At 34.4% G+C, this 18,101-nt stretch overlaps 2 protein-coding genes across 2 annotated transcripts in view; both read left to right on the forward strand.

Moving 5' to 3' along the window:
* Nucleotides 1-2,606: 2,606 nt before the first annotated feature.
* LOC111603320 (serine-rich adhesin for platelets) overlaps nucleotides 2,607-18,101 on the forward strand; it is a 158,342-nt gene continuing 142,847 nt past the window's right edge. Inside the window, exon 1 of the mRNA XM_023320842.2 lies at nucleotides 2,607-2,748. The gene's annotated coding sequence lies outside the window, so the exon portion shown is untranslated. The remainder of the gene's footprint in view (nucleotides 2,749-18,101) is intronic.
* On the forward strand, nucleotides 10,514-17,045 carry LOC111603339 (trypsin-1). The gene is made up of 6 exons (XM_030225776.1): nucleotides 10,514-10,522; nucleotides 11,750-11,786; nucleotides 15,789-15,805; nucleotides 15,875-16,160; nucleotides 16,226-16,794; nucleotides 16,872-17,045. Exons 1-6 carry the CDS (start codon nucleotides 10,514-10,516, stop codon nucleotides 17,043-17,045), a joined length of 1,092 nt encoding a protein of 363 aa, XP_030081636.1.

The following is an 18,101-nucleotide window of genomic DNA, read 5'->3' on the forward strand; positions in this document are numbered from 1 at the left end:
GCCGTCTGTTTTTTGGTCATTGTTTCTTTCGAAGAGTTTCGACGACGCTTGCTGCTTACTTTGCGGCTAATTATCAAATTAAACCAAGTGAAAAATGAGCAAAACTAAAAATCAAGCGGAATAATTGATAATATACATATTTAGGATAAATGTAAGAAATGTGATAACGGTTCATTAAATTGGCATAAATAATATGCTTAAATTGGAGCTTTGGAGTTTCGTTTGAATGTTTGAAAGAGAGCGAAGAGCGGTTTTGGTACTCGGAATTAGCTTAGCATTAGTTAAATTTTAAAGAGCATACATTCAGCTATGGAAAATCATTTTTACAAATGAGTTTTAATAAGTGAATCATAAATAAACTTATTTAAATATTAATGTACGATAAAGCAAATAATTAAAAAAATAACTATTGATTTTAAATAACAATAAAACGCATAATAATATTAATTATACAAAAATTACTATTATATCAAACCAATTTAAAAATTCTCTACTAAAAAAAATAATTTTCAAATATTACTTTCTGATTTATTAAAAAAAGGTTAACCGAATTGCAGCTTTTTATTAAATAACTAATAATAACAAAAAAAAACTAAAATATTCATAAAATAATAAAAGACAATGTAGGAAAAAAAATAATAATTATTATTATTATGATACTCAAAAAAAATAAGCAGAGAATAATTTAAAAAATTAAACGAATGTCATAATATATTTACTGTAATTCTTTTCCATCTTCCTAATCATTTTTGTTTCATAAAATTAAGAAAATGTAGAAAAATAAATTTACTAAATTAAAAAAAATTAACAACAAAAAATGAATAAAAGTAATAATATTAAATATATGGTAAAATAAAAATATTAAATATATATTTAATTGTCAAATGAATATAATTTATAACATAAAAAAAAAAAACAAAATTAAATAAAATCTTTTTCAATCAAATGAAATCAAAGGAAACAAGAGCTGATAAATATACGTATGAAATATTTTGCAGTTATTTAACAGGCATTCGAAAACTCTGTGGCATGATCATTTGCCGCCGCCCCTTCGCACACATGCTCAGAGCAGCCAAAACCACATATAGATATATTCAGAGACGCCTTTATAGACACAGCTATATACAGCAGCTTCAATCAACATTAGTTTCTTCAGCTCTCTGGCTAACCAAAATTGCCAACTTCCTGTTAAGTCGTGTGTCTGTCGAATGAGGCGCCGAGTCATTAGCTCCTCGTCATGCCCACTCAAAGTACCGCTATGCTAGCCGACTAGTCGATGTATCTCTATATATCTTTAGACACAAAGAGCGCAGCAAAGTGGGCAGCGAGGAGTGGCGCGGCAGGGGGCATGGCCGGGGCTAGACTGGGCACAGGTCTTGCAGATCCCGGCTGCTGTGGCCCCTTCACTTTTTTCTTTTTAGCAAAAAAGTTGGCGCAGCAAGTGCATTTCGCATTTCGCATTTCGTATTTCGCATTCCTCTGGCCGAAAGTCTGCTGCGGAGTTTTGCATCTCTTGCGTTTGCGACTGCGACTGCGACTGCGTCTGCGTCGCTTAACTGTAAATTGAGGCAAGCTAGTGTGTGCCCACTCTAACCCCCTGCGCTGACTCTCTCGCTTCGCCTCTCATCTCCTCGCTTGCTGCATTTCTTTTGTCGTCAAGTTCAATGTGCGTTGACAATTTTCCATTTGTAAATGGGCTGGCAACGGTTTTTCACTTTGATTTGTTTTTATTTTTCTTTTTTTCACTGCGTACTTTCACACACACACACGCACGCACACGAAGCGGAATATCCATTGTATTTGGGCAGCTGTGCGTGTATTTTAATTTATTTTAAATCGATCGGCAATACAAATCAATGAGTATATATATAGATAGATTTATATGTACGTATATATATCAGCTAATTTATCTGTGTTTCATTCAACCCGGAACTTTGATGCTTAATGTTAAAGATTCATCTTCAATTGTCGCTAGATGCTGGGCAAAAGAAAAATGAAAAACGAAAAATGATCCAAGGAAAAATCATCTGGCAAATCATGGATTGTTGTTTTATTTTTGTTTGTGAAAGCGCAAGTTGTTGTAATTTTTACACTTTTACCGCGGCTCACATACCTCTAGATACATAACAGCATAAGATACACAGATACATAGACTCAAAGATACATTGGCTGGCTTTCGTAAGCATCTTTTCACTATTACCAACGCAGTTTGTCGTGTTAAAGCCGCTTAATTGAAAGTCTTGACTTATGACTCGAGCTTTAAGTGTGCTCGTCTGTGTGGAAATGAGTTTTCCAGCATAGCTAGTTGCATGTAAAGTACGTGTGCTGCAAATTAAAGTGAAATTTAATATGCAGTCAATAAAGTAGATATATATATATATATATATATATAAATATAAATGCTGGCAAATTCCGAGATTTCAATCTTCGTCGATCTTTCTAACAAACTAAATCCTAAATATCAAATTTCATTCAGCAGTTGTGTGTGCGTGTGTGTGTGTCTTTATAACTACAGACATAAAGCAAATTTGGCATATGTAAAAATTTGAAAAATAAAAAATAAATAAAAAATAAAAACAATAAACAACAAATTTTGTTTATAAATTATCAAATGGTGCATTCGCATCCATTTTATTTTCATTGTGAATGTGAAAGTGGTGAAAAATCGCGGCTATATTTTCCATTAGAAGAAGCAGAAGAGACGACACAAAGCACAACGCAAGGCAAACAGCGAGCGGAAAGATAAAGGTAAAGCAAAGCACACAAAAATATATAAATAAATAATTGATATGTTTATACATATATATATAATTTGTAAGTCAAACGAAAGCTTCAACTATTCAGATTCTGATCTCAGATATTTAAGCCTACATATATATATATATATATATATATATATATATATGTATATATACATTGACAGCATCGGGCGCTATAGACACTGAGCTCATCTTGTCTTCCATGATCAGCTAGAAACTTGTTCGAGTCGCTCTCAAATGGGCAAATGACTCATTTTGACCATTTTGCGTTAACTGTTTCTAACGTTCTTAACGTTTTTTGTTTACCTTTTTCGTTTTCTTTCATTTGATTTCTGTTTTTTTATTTTTGCATATTTTGGTTATGCAGTTTTGGTCTGCTACGAATTTTTTATAAAAGACACGTTCCGTGATATGAACGCTTATATTTATGTGGGTTGATTCCGATTCTGTGTATTGCATATACCCTGTAAAAGTTGATAATAGGTATGACAAGTACAAAATTCACATAAGATCACGATTCTTTGTTATGATTGATTCATCTTAAGGAAATAATTCTTGGTTGTTTTATACACCCTGTAAAGCTAAATGTTACTCAAAGAGTTCATATAGCTATCATGCTTTAAGCTTTCCACATATTTAATTCACATACTTCTTCTACATATTTTGTTAAAGTGTTTATGGGGTATAATCATTTGTAGCTATAAAGTTCATTTATATCATATATGAAATTTGTGTTTTTTGCTTTTGCTCACCTATTTTTACACTAATTTTAATCGAGCACTCTCCATACATTTCATTTGGAGTTATGTGTAACACCAGTACAGGTCTTTAAATGAATATACTTTTGATTTCTGTGTACTCTTCATACCCTGTAAAACTAATTTTTTGGTCTGTCAGGCTGAAAACTCATTCATAAACCATTTTCTTTAACTAATTTAAAATGGCTTAGGTTAACTACTCTTATATCCTTAGCATACCATTTAATTTTTAATAGTGTGTGTCGTCTAGATGCCTCTTAAAATTGGATTGAGGATTAAGTAACTCATATTGAAATGCTTTCTAGTTTCAATCTGGTTTTGAACATAATACATACTCATATTAGTTTATTTTCAATCTCTCTTAATTTTTAGCTTTTCTCCTAATGTTTCTCTCTTTATATTCTGCAGGGCAGCTCATCGTCCATCAAATTTCTTTTGCTTGTATACATAAGTGGTTCTTGGTCAAGGTTTACCTTAAACTTATTTGAAATCAAATTTGCAATTCATTTAGAGATATTTTATAAGTTCCTGCAGGGTATCTCTTCGTTCAGCACCCTTCAAATATATTTAATTTACTTTCCACTTGGCTGCACATCTTTTACACAACTTGTCAGCGCTCAATGTCAAGGTTGTAGTCGCATTTTTAATATTTGTTTATAAACACACACACCACATATACAGACATTATGTATGTATTTGAGCTGTCCCGGCTTTTGGCTTTTACTGTGTAGTGGTGAGTAGGCCCGTCTGACTGCCTAACTGGCTTATTATTGCGGCCGCTAATTGCGGCTCAACACTTCTCGAGTGGAACGCCCCGAACGTTGTTTTGGCATTTTGTAATTGCTTCATTTTGGTTAAGTGCTGCGGCCAATTAATTGACGCTCACGCCTTAATTGCAAAAATTTGCTCAGATCAAGATAATCAGTGGAGGAGATGCGCATTCCTATTAACCGGACATCATATGCGTGTAAATTTTAATAATTATGAAAAGATCGATCAGAGTGGGTAGAATATATGTCTGGATAGCTTAGAGAGAGGGTACATACATAGAGAGAGGGTATGCTTGACTGATATAGGAAGAGTCTATGGAGTGTACTTGCATAGAGGTGGAGACTGGAGCTGCGAGTCTATCTTAACTGTCAGCTTATAGAGAAAGAGTACACATCTGAACAAAGTATATAGATGCAAAGATGAATGGATACATATTTGTATATAGATAGAGGGATATATCTTATATCGTAGAAGTTAATAGAGATTTATCAGAGCTGATGTGTAATGACTGATATTTAGATATATATAAGTTCGATATATATGAATAGACTATATAGTGATCTATCATAGCTGATTGATAGATTCATATTAATAGAGATATATATCTTATATCGTAGCTGTAAGAGTAACCTCTGGGACTATTTACACATAGATTATATGTTAATAATAGCTTATAATGGGGCATAGTATACATAATTTATATATAGAGTATATCTAACTTCTATCACTGCTAAAAATCAAGCCCACATTCTTCAACTTTCTGCTACTCTCATCTATTATCAAATAATACTGTGTCGATGTCTAGCTATCGAACATGACCCTGAGCCATGCCTAAAATCTCAATTATCATTAAAGATTAACGCGCTTCTTTCAGGGCTATGATTAGGCATTGATAATTGTGTCATCTGTTGATGAAAAACGCATTCATCACTTCGTCAGCTTTTAAGGCATTATCGAACATATATTAATTATTAACTCATTAGGGCGAAAAAGCATTTCAAATTTATTATTTTTTTCTTGAGCCGCAGGTCACGCATTTTTTAATACCGTTTCGAGATGTTCTTGTGAACCGTTAAAAATTTCACCTAGAGCGCAAAAGCGAGCCAAACCCGTCTTTCGTTCTGAAACTATAATAAATTTGACTTTTTAATGACAAAGAAACATTTTTATGCGTTTTTTATGTGTGAAAATGAAGCAGAAAGCACAAAAGAGAGCGCGCAGCTAAAGCAAACAGTCAAAAGGGCAAGGAATTGCTAGAAACAATACCCAAAGCTAGTGCCGGCAATGGAATACTCTATTCTATAGATGATATGATAGACGACTCGAGTGAAGTCGTGTGAACTAAGTAGAAAACTATGTGAAAAGCAAATGGAACTGAAGTCAGTCAGTTGACATTATTGTGACTCTTATGACTTACAACTTAGCAAACTTTCTTGAAAGCAAGTCTCAGCTGGAGCCAAAAGCCAGATCTATCTGCTGCCTTAAGTACACAGAGTTTCTCTATAGAAAGTAAATACAAATATAAATTATTTATATTCTAAAATACCCCAAAAGTTTATGTACACTTGGCATAACCAAAACTGAAATCAAGTTAAGCTTGAGCTATAAAAAAGTTAAGGCAATTTCAAGTTTTATATATGTAAAAATCTATATGCAAATAAATATATATCTCTTAAAGGTTGCTATACATAAATAAAATAAAAATATATACGAAAGCTAAAACATAAATATTTATAAATATATCTCTATATATATAGAGAATTTTTTATACAATTGGAGTAATGATATATGAAAGCCCTTTAACTTAGCCATAAAAAAGTTACATCTAGACTACAAATAAAATTTTTGCACATTAGTTTTAGTCATATAAATATATAAGTAGAATTCTAACGAGCTTAAGGTCCGGATGTTATAACTCTACTCACGAAACTTAGAGCTTCATTTGTAATAAACTATAAGCTATAAAAATACATATATCAAAGCCAATTCCGAAGCTAATAGAATAGAGATATTGGAATAAAAAAACGAGCCTCTTTCATGGAAAGCTTATATAACTTTAAACAGAAATTTATTTATGTGTAAAAAATATTTTTTTTATTTTTAAAATCTACACAGTTATTGAAAGATATAGATATCTCAAAGTATATTTTCAGACTACATTTATATATATTCTCTAACCATATTTCTGGACATATTTTTAGAAAATTAGCGTAGTTTTTTCTCACATAGTTCCCTATAGCATAACAAACTATAAATACCTTTTTGGTAAGTGTATGGAAAAAGAAGACATTAGATGCAGTTAGACAGAAAAGTGTAAATGAGCAGGAGGAAAGCAGCTGGTATAAATGTACAAAGGTATAAAGTTAATATAATACGTAATTATAAACGGCTGCGGGCTGCGGGCTATGTACTGACTGACTGCCATTCAGTGGCTGGGTGTCGGGCAGAAGTAGTTAGTATGAGTACGCGTTGTACGAGTTAGTCTCTCGGATCATGACATAGAGAAATGCGCGGATGACAGCGTGTAAATAATAGCCAAAGGGGTGTTTGAAGAAACTAAAACCAAAACCAAAACCAAAACCCAAGCCAACTACTGTTGAACAACAAGTGTAGAACCCATCAGCAGGCCACAAAAGAAAAGCCGTACCGGACTACTGTACGGCGGGGTCAATGAACTTGGCGCCACAGCAGAACAAAAAAAACCTAGACAGCACAAAGCCACAGATTGATGATGTTCTCTAAATGTGTCATATTTCTTGACAGTGGCACATATATTGCCAGAGATTGGCACAAGTTAATGGTTAAAAAAAAAAAGAAAACAGTTTGTTTTACTAATTTAGTTGTTTAGCTTTGTTATAAAAATTATTTATGTGAATTGTCTGTGGAGACAACAGTTTTATAGACCTTAAGTGTTAGCAGGTTAAAAATTAAGTATATTTAGAATTTATGTCTGCATATATATTTTTTATTTCTTACTAATATTTCACACATTTTATTAGTTGTCCTTTATAAACAGTAAAACATAATTGTCTAGCAACATAATTTCTCTTTAAAAAGTCACGTTTTAGCTCTACTACCTAATTAAGGAGAATAAGAAAGTATGATTTAGCAGCTGGGAAAGATACGCTACTTACAGTGAACTTGTATTGAAATTTATTAAATATAATTTGGATAATTGTTTAATATTAAAAATAATTTTTTTCATATTTTTTTATTATTTTCATAGTTCTTAGCTTTGAGCAAGTATTTGTTTACGGTGAACTTATAAATTAATAATAATAAGTTAAATAAGTTGAGGCTTGAATTTCAAGCGGGCAGTTCTTCTAGTAGTATGTGATATTTATGATATATACCTATTCATATAGAGTTGTACATGCTGATTAAGTACAAATTATATTCACCATAAAGTGGCTTTAAAATTTCCACTAAGCATTTAGCTCTGCTTCATGCAATGAATCTTCAATAATTGGCAAATATCTTCGTTTGTTAATAGCTTTGCTGTATTTAGCAAACATGTGTTGTAATCAATTTAAGCACTTCTTAGAGAGACGAATGCAAAATAAAAAACTTATGTGTATGCAAAATTTTTTGTTGGCTTCGATTTGGTGCCTTTGGGCAAACTCGTTGCAATTGGCTAAAAACGGTGTTAATAACGCAAAAACAGTTGCGTTTAAAGCATATGCCGTTTTGTTGTTGCTGCTGTGGCGTAGAGACCAAGCAGCGGGCTGTGCAATCAGCTCTAAACTGCAAACTGCAACTTCAGTCGGCAACCGGCAAAAGCAGCAACAACAACAACACAAGGCGACCGCCTGTTAGCCGCTTGTCTAACTATTTTAACCCAGTTTCGCGCTATGGCCACATTCTTGTAGGAGCGCAAACCATAAACAAGTTTCAGTCAAGCAAAAACAATAATAGCAACAACAAATAGCTTACTGCTGCTGCCAACAACAACAGCAGCAGCAGCAAACAAAATGTGTGCAAATTGAAATTGCAGCCAAAGAAAAGGCCAACTGCAAGTGCGCAACAAGCAGAAAAGCCTAAAAAACGAAATAGATAAGTAAGAGTGCTTTAGATGGCATTACAGGAGTATCCGATACCCTGTAAACTTAAAATATAAATAGTATATATGTGAGATAAGCAAGTTAAATTTGTTCATAGTAGATGTGGCTGAAAACTTATTACAAACGAGCGACATAGGCGGGAGTGAACGTGTAGCAAATACCCTGTACACATAATATATGAATTGAAGCTATGAAGTAGAAGATTAATCAGTTTTTAAAAGATATATTTTATACTATATACATATAATGTGAGGGAGAATATATTTTATACTATATACATATAATGTGAGGGAGAATAGACTGTGCACAGGCTATGAAGATAATCTTGGCCTATATAAGTTGAGCGTCTTATAAAAGCAGAGATATACTCTGTATATAGCACATATAAATGAGAGTTTTGAAGGAAAGGTAAGAAATTGGTTTTAAAGGAAGTTATTCTACAACTTTTTGTTCACACAGAGAGAAAAACTAGCTGTACAGGGTATCCTATGGAATTGAATTATGACAGGAAGGTGATACTATTGGTTTATAGCACATATGCCACAACAATTATCACAAAGAAGTGCAGTAGACGGAAGTAACAGACTAATAAATGCTCTGTAAGCATAAGAGAAATATATGAGAAATTAAATTAAATTCTTGACGGCAATGCAAGACTAAGAAATACCCGGTAATACATAAGTTACATTTGAGAATAAGAAACAAAGGTTTCGAATTCGTTCTATATTAGATCTCATTGATTTTATATACATTTGAATGACATCAGCAACAAGAGTAAATATTTTTTCCAATTTTCTTTTCTTTCTTTACAAGAGTAAATATTTTTTCCAATTTTCTTTTCTTTCTTTACAAGAGTAAATATTTTTTCCAATTTTCTTTTCTTTCTTTTCTTCTGTCTTTACAACTTTCAATCAGTACATCAGCCTAAGTCTTAGCCAATCTGCCTTAGAATAAACCGACTCAATTAACACTAACATTCTATGCTTAAAGTACTTTAATTATTTTCAATCAACTTAAGTTTTAGCTAACTTAAGTCTCTTGCCGTTTTCAATGCGTCTTCAAATAGCCTCTCTCCGTAGCTTCACCCTGGCACCACTTTCTTCCGCCTGTCACAAATGCATATTAACTCACATTATGCCTCACGACAATTTTTAATGAGTGCAGCTTACATACAACAGCCAGCCTTAGTTAAGCCTATTGTCGGCCCTTTTTGCCAACTTGAACAGGTATAAGCGCGTTCATTTATTGCACTTAAATGCGGGTCAATAGGGATTTACGGTTAGGCGTGCGACCGTTTCGTGCGCTAAGTAGCTACGGAAATGTGGTGCCTGTTAATGAGAGCGCCAACCGATTAGTTTGCCCCGCCGCTTCTGCCCCCTTGCCACTGGAGATATGTGGCATGAATGGACACATTGAGTGGGTCAGGCGGCGGCGACAAACAATGGGTATGGCAAATGCGAATGGGAACAACAATGAGTTACAGTCCAAAGCTGGCAAACAGTTATGGCAATCATCAGCTGGCCAGTGAATCCATTGTGTTCGCTTGCAGCTAATTTGGCGCGTCCAACTTAGAGAGCAGTACGTTCTAAGCTGACCACGATGACGCGGAGAATGCGACGCTTAACTGTATTTGGATACGGACCATTGAGGTGCATTTCCTTGTGGTACACCCTTTCTATGGGATTCTCATGGTTAAGAGCAAAGCTGTTGTCCGTGTCATTTCAATTGGAATACCTTTCTCTGTGAAAAATTTCATGCATTTCCTTGCCATCTAAAAGTGGGAAAGCCTTTTCTGTGATTCTCTCTTATATGTACTTAGCTTAAGTTTCCTTATGACATTTATCTTTAAACATTAATGTGTAATACCTTTCTCTGTGATTTTCATGATTATACGTATTTGTATATTTACATAATTCGAGTTTAATTTTGAGCTCAGACGCGCCCATGCTATGCCATTAGTACAACTGATGTATATTTGGTCTTCATTTTAAATGTGAAATGCCCTTCTAAGTGCTTCTCACGTTTGTGTATGCAACTAAATGTTCATTTTCTTTCCATCATTAACACAGGAATGGTAACAAACAACAGTATTTTCTTATGTAATAAAAATTTATAATTTTTTTCATTAGGAATGGCCTCTGTGATTCTCATAACTATGAGTGGTATGAGTTCTGTAATAGTAATAATTGCGGATACAAATAATATGCAATTCGAGGTCATATTTAATGAAAAAATGCCCTTCTATGCGATTCTCATGACGAAAAGTATTTTTATATACAACTGATATATGTTTGCGGTATTAGAGCTTTCAAAAAATTAAACTTTAATTATAATATAATCAAAAATATCGAAATATCGAACTGTTCTGAATGTTCATGAAAGGAAAATAGACGAAAAATATAATAAAATTATTATTAGAAGTATTCTCTAACCTTCGCGAGACCGGAACCGCATTAAGTTAAACTATAAATACACAATTTGTACTAAGATAATTATGAGCAATTCACGATCAATTTTGGCTCCAGGGCTAAATGTTTTTTAACTTCAAAAATTTTCGCAAAAATCATAATAAATCTTGCCAAAATTTTCCACTTCCCTGGAACGCTGCTGAACCACGGCGCATTTGCACAAAATAAGAGACGAGAAGCCCTACAAGAGCCTAACCGAAACTTGTCTTGTGTATGGTCAGTAACTTACTCGCATTCGCACTATACGTAATCGTATATTGTTTGGATCGTAACTGACAAAAAAAGGGGTTGGTGGAGCGCTACAACTACTTGGTATGCCCGGTGCGAGAGTCGACGCTCAATTTTCAATTGGTTTGGTGGCTTATTAATTACCTCACCGCACGGTTGCGTGTGGCGCATACAAAAGGCGCCCAGCTCACAACAACTGACAAAAGAGCGAAGCAGACCCGAACCGGGCCAAATAGAACCCACAAAAGGCGTTGGACGCGTCGCGTCGCTCCACCTCGGGTAATACGAGAACCGTAAATGGAGCGGCATAGATGTCAATGCGCTTCACAAGTCTCTGACCAAAGCAACATACCTAAACAGTTACATTTTTTTAAGTATACATATATATACAATATATATATATATATTTACATATTTATTTTTGTTGCTTTTTCATGTTATTTACTATTTTTGCTTTCTGTGCAGCTTTGGCGAACATAAACAAATAAAGAGTTGAAAAAATGAGAGTGATTTTTGCTGTTGTTGCTTTTGTTATTTCTCAATTGGCAAACTAGTTTTCGTCTTTTTATATTTTTCGACTTTGCTGTTATTATTGTTGCTATTTTGCATATTTTTCTTCAAGTGTCATTCGTTGTTGCTATTTCTGTTGCTGCTTACTTTCAAATGTCAAACGAAGTTGAAGGTGGCCCGGTCTGCATATATAGACTGAAATATTTGTATATATGATTTATATTGAGTCATGTTTTTGATGCTGCCAAACGAATGACTTGGACAGCGAACTTGACTCGGACAGCTTTTGAGTCGCACTTTGTCTATTTAACTTTGTGTGGGAATTAATTATATCAAACCAGTTGATGCATACTATATACAAATTTTAATAGATTTGTTAAGAAACTAAACGCTAAATTTAAATGAAGGCTAAAATAAACTTAATAAATTAAAAATAATTAAGATTTTTTATATTTGATTATACATATATTTACTAATAATTATAATATAGTATTCATATTTTAGAATTTTCTTAAAAGATTTGTGTTTCTAAATTATTATTTTTAAATAAAATAAAAAATATATAATTATATAATAATTCTTTAAACTTTAAATAGAAAATAAAAAATTATATTCATATTCTTAAACTAAAAAACTTGTAGTATTTATTATTTTTAAAATTTATTTGTTTCTATATATATAATAATTGATATAATTTTGAATTATTTTACAAATATATACAATTTAAAGGAATTCTTAAAATATAATACTTATACGTCATACAAAAAAATGCTAAATTATACTTCTTTATAATTTCTTTATGGTGCTGAAGTATATCAAATTTTGATTTAAAAACTAATAATTATTTACTTCAATATCAGAAGAACTGTGTTTTAAAACAAGACAGAAAATTATCAAAAAATATTTTAGTTTTTAGGCAATTTTAAAATAATAGAATTAACTATAAAACTATAATTATAATTAACTATAATTTATATACTTAAATCACTTTGCTTATATTTTATTAGTGATTCTCCACCATTGCAAAAAATGTACTTTGCTATTTAAAGTTTGTTTAATACTTTTTTAATAGTTTAAGCATATATCTTTAATTATTTTAGTCTAATATGTTAAGCGCACGCATGGCTCGCCGCGAATGCCGACTTTACGATTCAATTTAATTAAAATGCAATGCACGATGCGCAAAACTCATTAACAAATGGCAAACAACGCCATAAACAATTTCGTGTCATAAACAAAATCGTGCCATACTCAAAATAGTTGCTGAAAATAAAAATGTTGAAGTGAAACTTAATGAAGCCTGAGAAAGTTGCAACAAGTGCCGGCTTGAGCCCAGCTGAGCGCAGCTCAAGTGACAATCAAAATTTGACTTACAACATTAAAGAAATGCAAGAAGAAAGGGGGAAACTGCAGCTAACTAGCAAATAAATTGCAAGCAGCAACAAAAATGCGATAATTGCTAACAAATTTGTCGGACACAACGCATGGCAGACATGCAACAAATGCAGCAAGAATAACATGTCTACTGAGACGGCCTTAATGCATGTCCGTCTGTCGCGTTGATTGTTCATTTGCAGACATAAGCGCGCAGCGTCCACTTGTTCTTTGGCTGCATCTCTGTGCGCTGACCCAGTTTGTGGCAAGTGGAACACACAGCACAAAGCGCACAGCGCACATCTCACACAGCTCACTGTTGCAAGGTGGCCATAAATAGCCGGGCGATGATTTCTAGAGACCAACGAGACTCTTCCACTCAAGTTACAGGTTTCTTGCTCAAGTCTTTCTCAATGGGCGACTCAAGTTTGTTGCCTAAGTCTTTCGTTCTGAAAGAGAAACGTCAGCCAGCGAGACTTCAAGAGCAGCTTGACTCTCGCAGCAAAACGAGTTTTTCTGTCTGTTCATTTGTTGCTGTTGTTGTTATTGCTTTGCTTTTTGGGATGCTGCAGAACTTTCTTCCATTGATTCTAGCGGAACGCATATAAATAACAAATTAAGACTTTCTTTCTGCAAAAGCTAGAGCCCCTTCTATACTCTATAGAAGCTGTCCGTTCGTGGTTTTGTCTCATCATCCATTGAATTGTTTCTTATTTATTTAGAAGCGAGAGCTGGCTGGCCAGACGCTTTGCTCCTAACCCAAATAATACGCTCTTTCACCTGGACTACCTGGTCGCCGTATGTGTGTGTGTGTAAGTCTGTGCACCTTGTGTCATTTGCTGTTGTTCGCTTTGGTTTCGGTTGTAGCTTGAGCCCTTGTTGTTGGCTAAACAAGACAAGAGATTATCAGCAGCAGCAGCAGCTGCTGCTCTTGGCCTAAACAATTTACATGCGTGTCTGGCAGGGCTTCCCCGCACTTAGCTTTTAGGGCGTGCATATTATATATACACATATATATCTTATTCTTCTTTTTTTCGATTATCTGTGGCTTCATTAGTTTGACCCAATTTTCGATTTGTACTGCGTTCTTTTTACTTTCTATTTTCTCTTAACGATCTCTAGAATTTTTTCTTCTTTTTTTTTTGATAGCTGTCTTGTTAGCATTTTGATTATTTTTTAATTTCACAAGAGGGCGTTTGCTGTTAATTTACTTTCATTTGGGAAAAAAAAAACCTTTAACTTCTTCTTTTAATGTTTCCGTATGGGAATTTTGTTTGCATTTCTTTGATTTGCTGGGGCGTTGCCTTTGGAGCTTCCGTTTTTTTTTTCGAGCTTCACTGGAGAGCTGCGAGTGAGTGTTGTATGAAACTAGCTTATGGAAATAGAAGTAAAGAAAAAAAGCACTAAGTAGACTAATCAGAGATTTAAATATACTTGGCTATAGAGAGCCACAAATTTGACTGATGGGAATCATAGTGCAGCATGAGTTGCAGTCACGTTTTTTTGTTTACTTTACTTCGACTTGAATCTCTCTCCATCTCTCTCTCTCTCTCTCTCTCTATATATATATATATATATATATATATTTATTTATATTATAAATACTTTAAAATATATAATTATGAATGTATTATTATTATTAATAATAATAAGAATGCATTTATTATAATATATTTTAAAGTATATATTTAAGTTTATTTGTTATTTTAAAATATTTTCTTTTTTATTATTAGTTATATTTCATTCTTACTTCTTTTCTATTTTGCAGGTGAGTCTCAAAAGTGAAACCCTTTAAGCTTATGCCAAATTTCAATTTATGTAAGTATATTACGTATATTTATAATAAGAAAAGTACCTATAATAAAATGAGTGAATTTTTCTAAATAACTTTATGTGAGATTTAATAAGAAATATTTCTATAAATTAAGTATTGAATTGATATTGGTGTTATACCAATTATATTGGAGTTACCAATCCAAAGACTAAGGCTGTAAAGCTATGGAAAAGACAAGTTAAAAAGTATTGAAGAGAGTTGTGGATCTTTGTCTAGAACTGATAATGATCTATCTATATAATTAGTTTCAGATCATTTATTTTTAATAATTTATATAATTAAGACAAATATATTAAATGAATAATTAATATAATAATTAAGAATTGAAATTACTAATTTAAGCTTGGGATATATTGTTCATTATCTATGCAGTTTTCAGAGTAGATAATATAATCCATAGATACAATATCTCTCACCCAGTATTAGTCTAAATTAAATCTAAATATTTAATTCAATTTATTATTAAAACTAAATCGTTTAGCATCTGTTGATGATAGTGGCTTAAACTGTTGAGGTTTTGTTTGCTAGCTAGAGTTACTTTCTGTTTTGGGTCAACGTAATCGAAATGATGTACGATCATTATGAAGTTTTGTAGTGGGTCAGACGAATTTCAATCGAACTCTCAATAAAGTTATAAATCTTGCGAAACCAACCTATTTCTGCTCTGAAAACTGAAGCAAAAAAAGTTAGAAAGCTGAAAAAAAGCGATTAACATAAACTTTTGATATGAACCGAAAGCGAACCACTTGGAGCTGTCAACACTGGATTTTTGCTGCGATCGTAAACAGCTTAATTGACAAATGGGTCTACGATTTTATGCCATTGCCAATTGGGTCAGGTAATGTCCGAGGGCTGTTAAGAGGATCCAAAAGCTTATTTGCTAAATATGCTAAAATATAGATGATAAAAAATTTGTGATTGGCACTTTAACAGCATCATTAAGAACGAATATGAATGGCATATAAATATATATGTGCTTGGCCATAGCCTATAAGAACCGTTAGATTTTCTGCGTTTGCAAACAGTTGACTTCAAGCTCGCGGTTCGTGCGGTGCTCAAGATGAAATCCATACCGAATATCTTGCTCTGTCTGCTCAGCTTCTGCTGCTGCCTCTGTGGTCTGGCTCTCGGCTATGCCTATCCGCCACCATTTGGTGGTTATATTTATAACAAGCCAGCACAGCAGCCGGCTTTGCTGGCGAATAGCTCTGCACCGCCTGGCGCCCAAGCGGATTACATCGATGATCTAATCGAGCAGCAAAAGCTACAAATCTTGTCAAACGTTCTAGGCTCCACCCCCCCAGCCTCAGCTGCTGCTCCATCCAGCGAACCTGCCAGCCTCTTGCCATTTGACAGCGATGCAAAGGGCTTTCGTGTCAATCGTTGCGCCAATTGCTGTGAGTATCCGAGAGATTCTACTCGGTCTATGCCTCGTCTATCCAAATGTTCCTCTTCCTTGCAGCCTGTGGCGTGCCCAATGCCGATCGCATTGTGGGCGGCACTCAGGTGCAATCCAACAAATATCCATGGATAGCTCAGATGCTACTCGGCTCAGTTCTCTTTTGCGGCGGCACTTTGATCAATGATCGCTATGTGCTGACCGCTGCGCATTGTGTTATTGACATGGACATGTCGGCTGTGTCGGTGCGTCTGCTCCAACTGAATCGCAGCTCTGCGAATCAGGGCATAACGCGCGGAGTGGTTTTTGCGCATGCCCATGCGGGTTATAATCCGTCTACTCTGGTACATGACATTGCGCTGCTACGTCTGGATGAGCCCGTGCCGCTGGTGAAAGGGATGCGTCCCGTGTGCCTGCCCAGCACTCAATTTCAGACCTTTGACTACCAAAAGGCAATTGTTGCCGGCTGGGGACTGAGCTATGAGGGCGGCACTACTTCGAACGTGCTGCAGGAGACCACTGTGCCCATCATCACGAATGCTCAGTGTCGAGCCACCTCCTACAAGACGATGATCGTGGACACAATGCTGTGTGCGGGCTTTGTGCAGACAGGTGGTCGGGATGCCTGCCAGGTGGGCTACAGAGCTTAGATTTCACTTGAGTTTGTTTTTATCTTGGTTGCATCTCTGTTCCATCTTATGCCTTGCAGGGCGACAGTGGAGGTCCACTCATAGTTCCGGATCGCATCTTCCGTTTAGCTGGCGTTGTTTCATTTGGCTATGGCTGTGCCAATCCAAATGCACCTGGGGTATATACAAGAGTCAGCAGATATTTGAATTGGATTGCCGCGAATACCAGAGACTCCTGCTATTGTAATAAATAATTACATCTTGAGCTATTGGGTTTCTCTTAAGTTTTAAAGTTTATATAATATATATTCGATAGACTTTTCTCATTCTTATTCTGACTGGCATTAAATACGTTTTATATATATTAATCTGATTTTCATTCTTATTCTGATTGGCATTGAACAAGCTTTCCTTATCATTATCATTATCCTTATCCTTTTCCTTATCCTTATCATTATCCTTATCCGTATCCTTATCCTTATCCTTATCCTTATTCTTATCCTTATTCTTATCCTTATTCTTTTCCTTATCCTTATCCTTATCCTTATCCTTATCCTTATCCTTATCCTTATCCTTATCCTTATCCTTATCCTTATCCTTATCCTTATCCTTATCCTTATCCTTATTCTTATCCTTATCCTTATCCTTATCCTTATCCTTATCCTTATCCTTATCCTTATCCTTATCCTTATCCTTATCCTTATCCTTATCCTTATCCTTATCCTTATCCTTATCCTTATCCTTATCCTTATCCTTATCCTTATCCTTATCCTTATCCTTATTCTTATCCTTATCCTTATCCTTATCCTTATCCTTATCCTTATCCTTATCCTTATCCTTATCCTTATCCTTATCCTTATCCTTATCCTTATCCTTATCCTTATCCTTATCCTTATCCTTATCCTTATCCTTATCCTTATCCTTATCCTTATCCTTATCCTTATCCTTATCCTTATCCTTATCCTTATCCTTATCCTCATTCCTTGACCTCTTATAGTTAGCTGACAGCCTTGAGGACGACCTTAGCGCTAATGCACATACTGAACGAAGTGATCCAAAATTGGATCTAAGCCAAAGAGTTGGTTTGGATCATATGCGAATCCCTACATAATGATTTGAAAGTATATTAAAAATAAGCACACTTACAAAATTTTTTCTTTTTACTATATGTACTATGGAAAGTACTCACGTTCATCCTTAACCTTAGCCCTCGGCACTTGTTCGCTCTTCTGCCAACTGCGCCAATGCGAATTTTGTTTTGGCTACTATCACCCCCAACTGGGTTAGCAGAAAATACTTTCATAAAGTAT

The sequence above is a fragment of the Drosophila hydei genome, unplaced genomic scaffold (assembly GCF_003285905.1).
Source record: "Drosophila hydei strain 15085-1641.00,03,60 unplaced genomic scaffold, DhydRS2 tig00000001-arrow-pilon, whole genome shotgun sequence".
In the NCBI taxonomy this organism is placed as follows: Eukaryota; Metazoa; Arthropoda; class Insecta; order Diptera; family Drosophilidae; genus Drosophila; species Drosophila hydei.

Coding starts and splice junctions, on each gene's coding strand:
- LOC111603339 (XM_030225776.1), top strand. Junction 16,161..16,225: donor CAATCGTTGCGCCAATTGCT/GTGAGTATCCGA, acceptor TCTTCCTTGCAG/CCTGTGGCGTGCCCAATGCC. Junction 16,795..16,871: donor GTGGTCGGGATGCCTGCCAG/GTGGGCTACAGA, acceptor TATGCCTTGCAG/GGCGACAGTGGAGGTCCACT.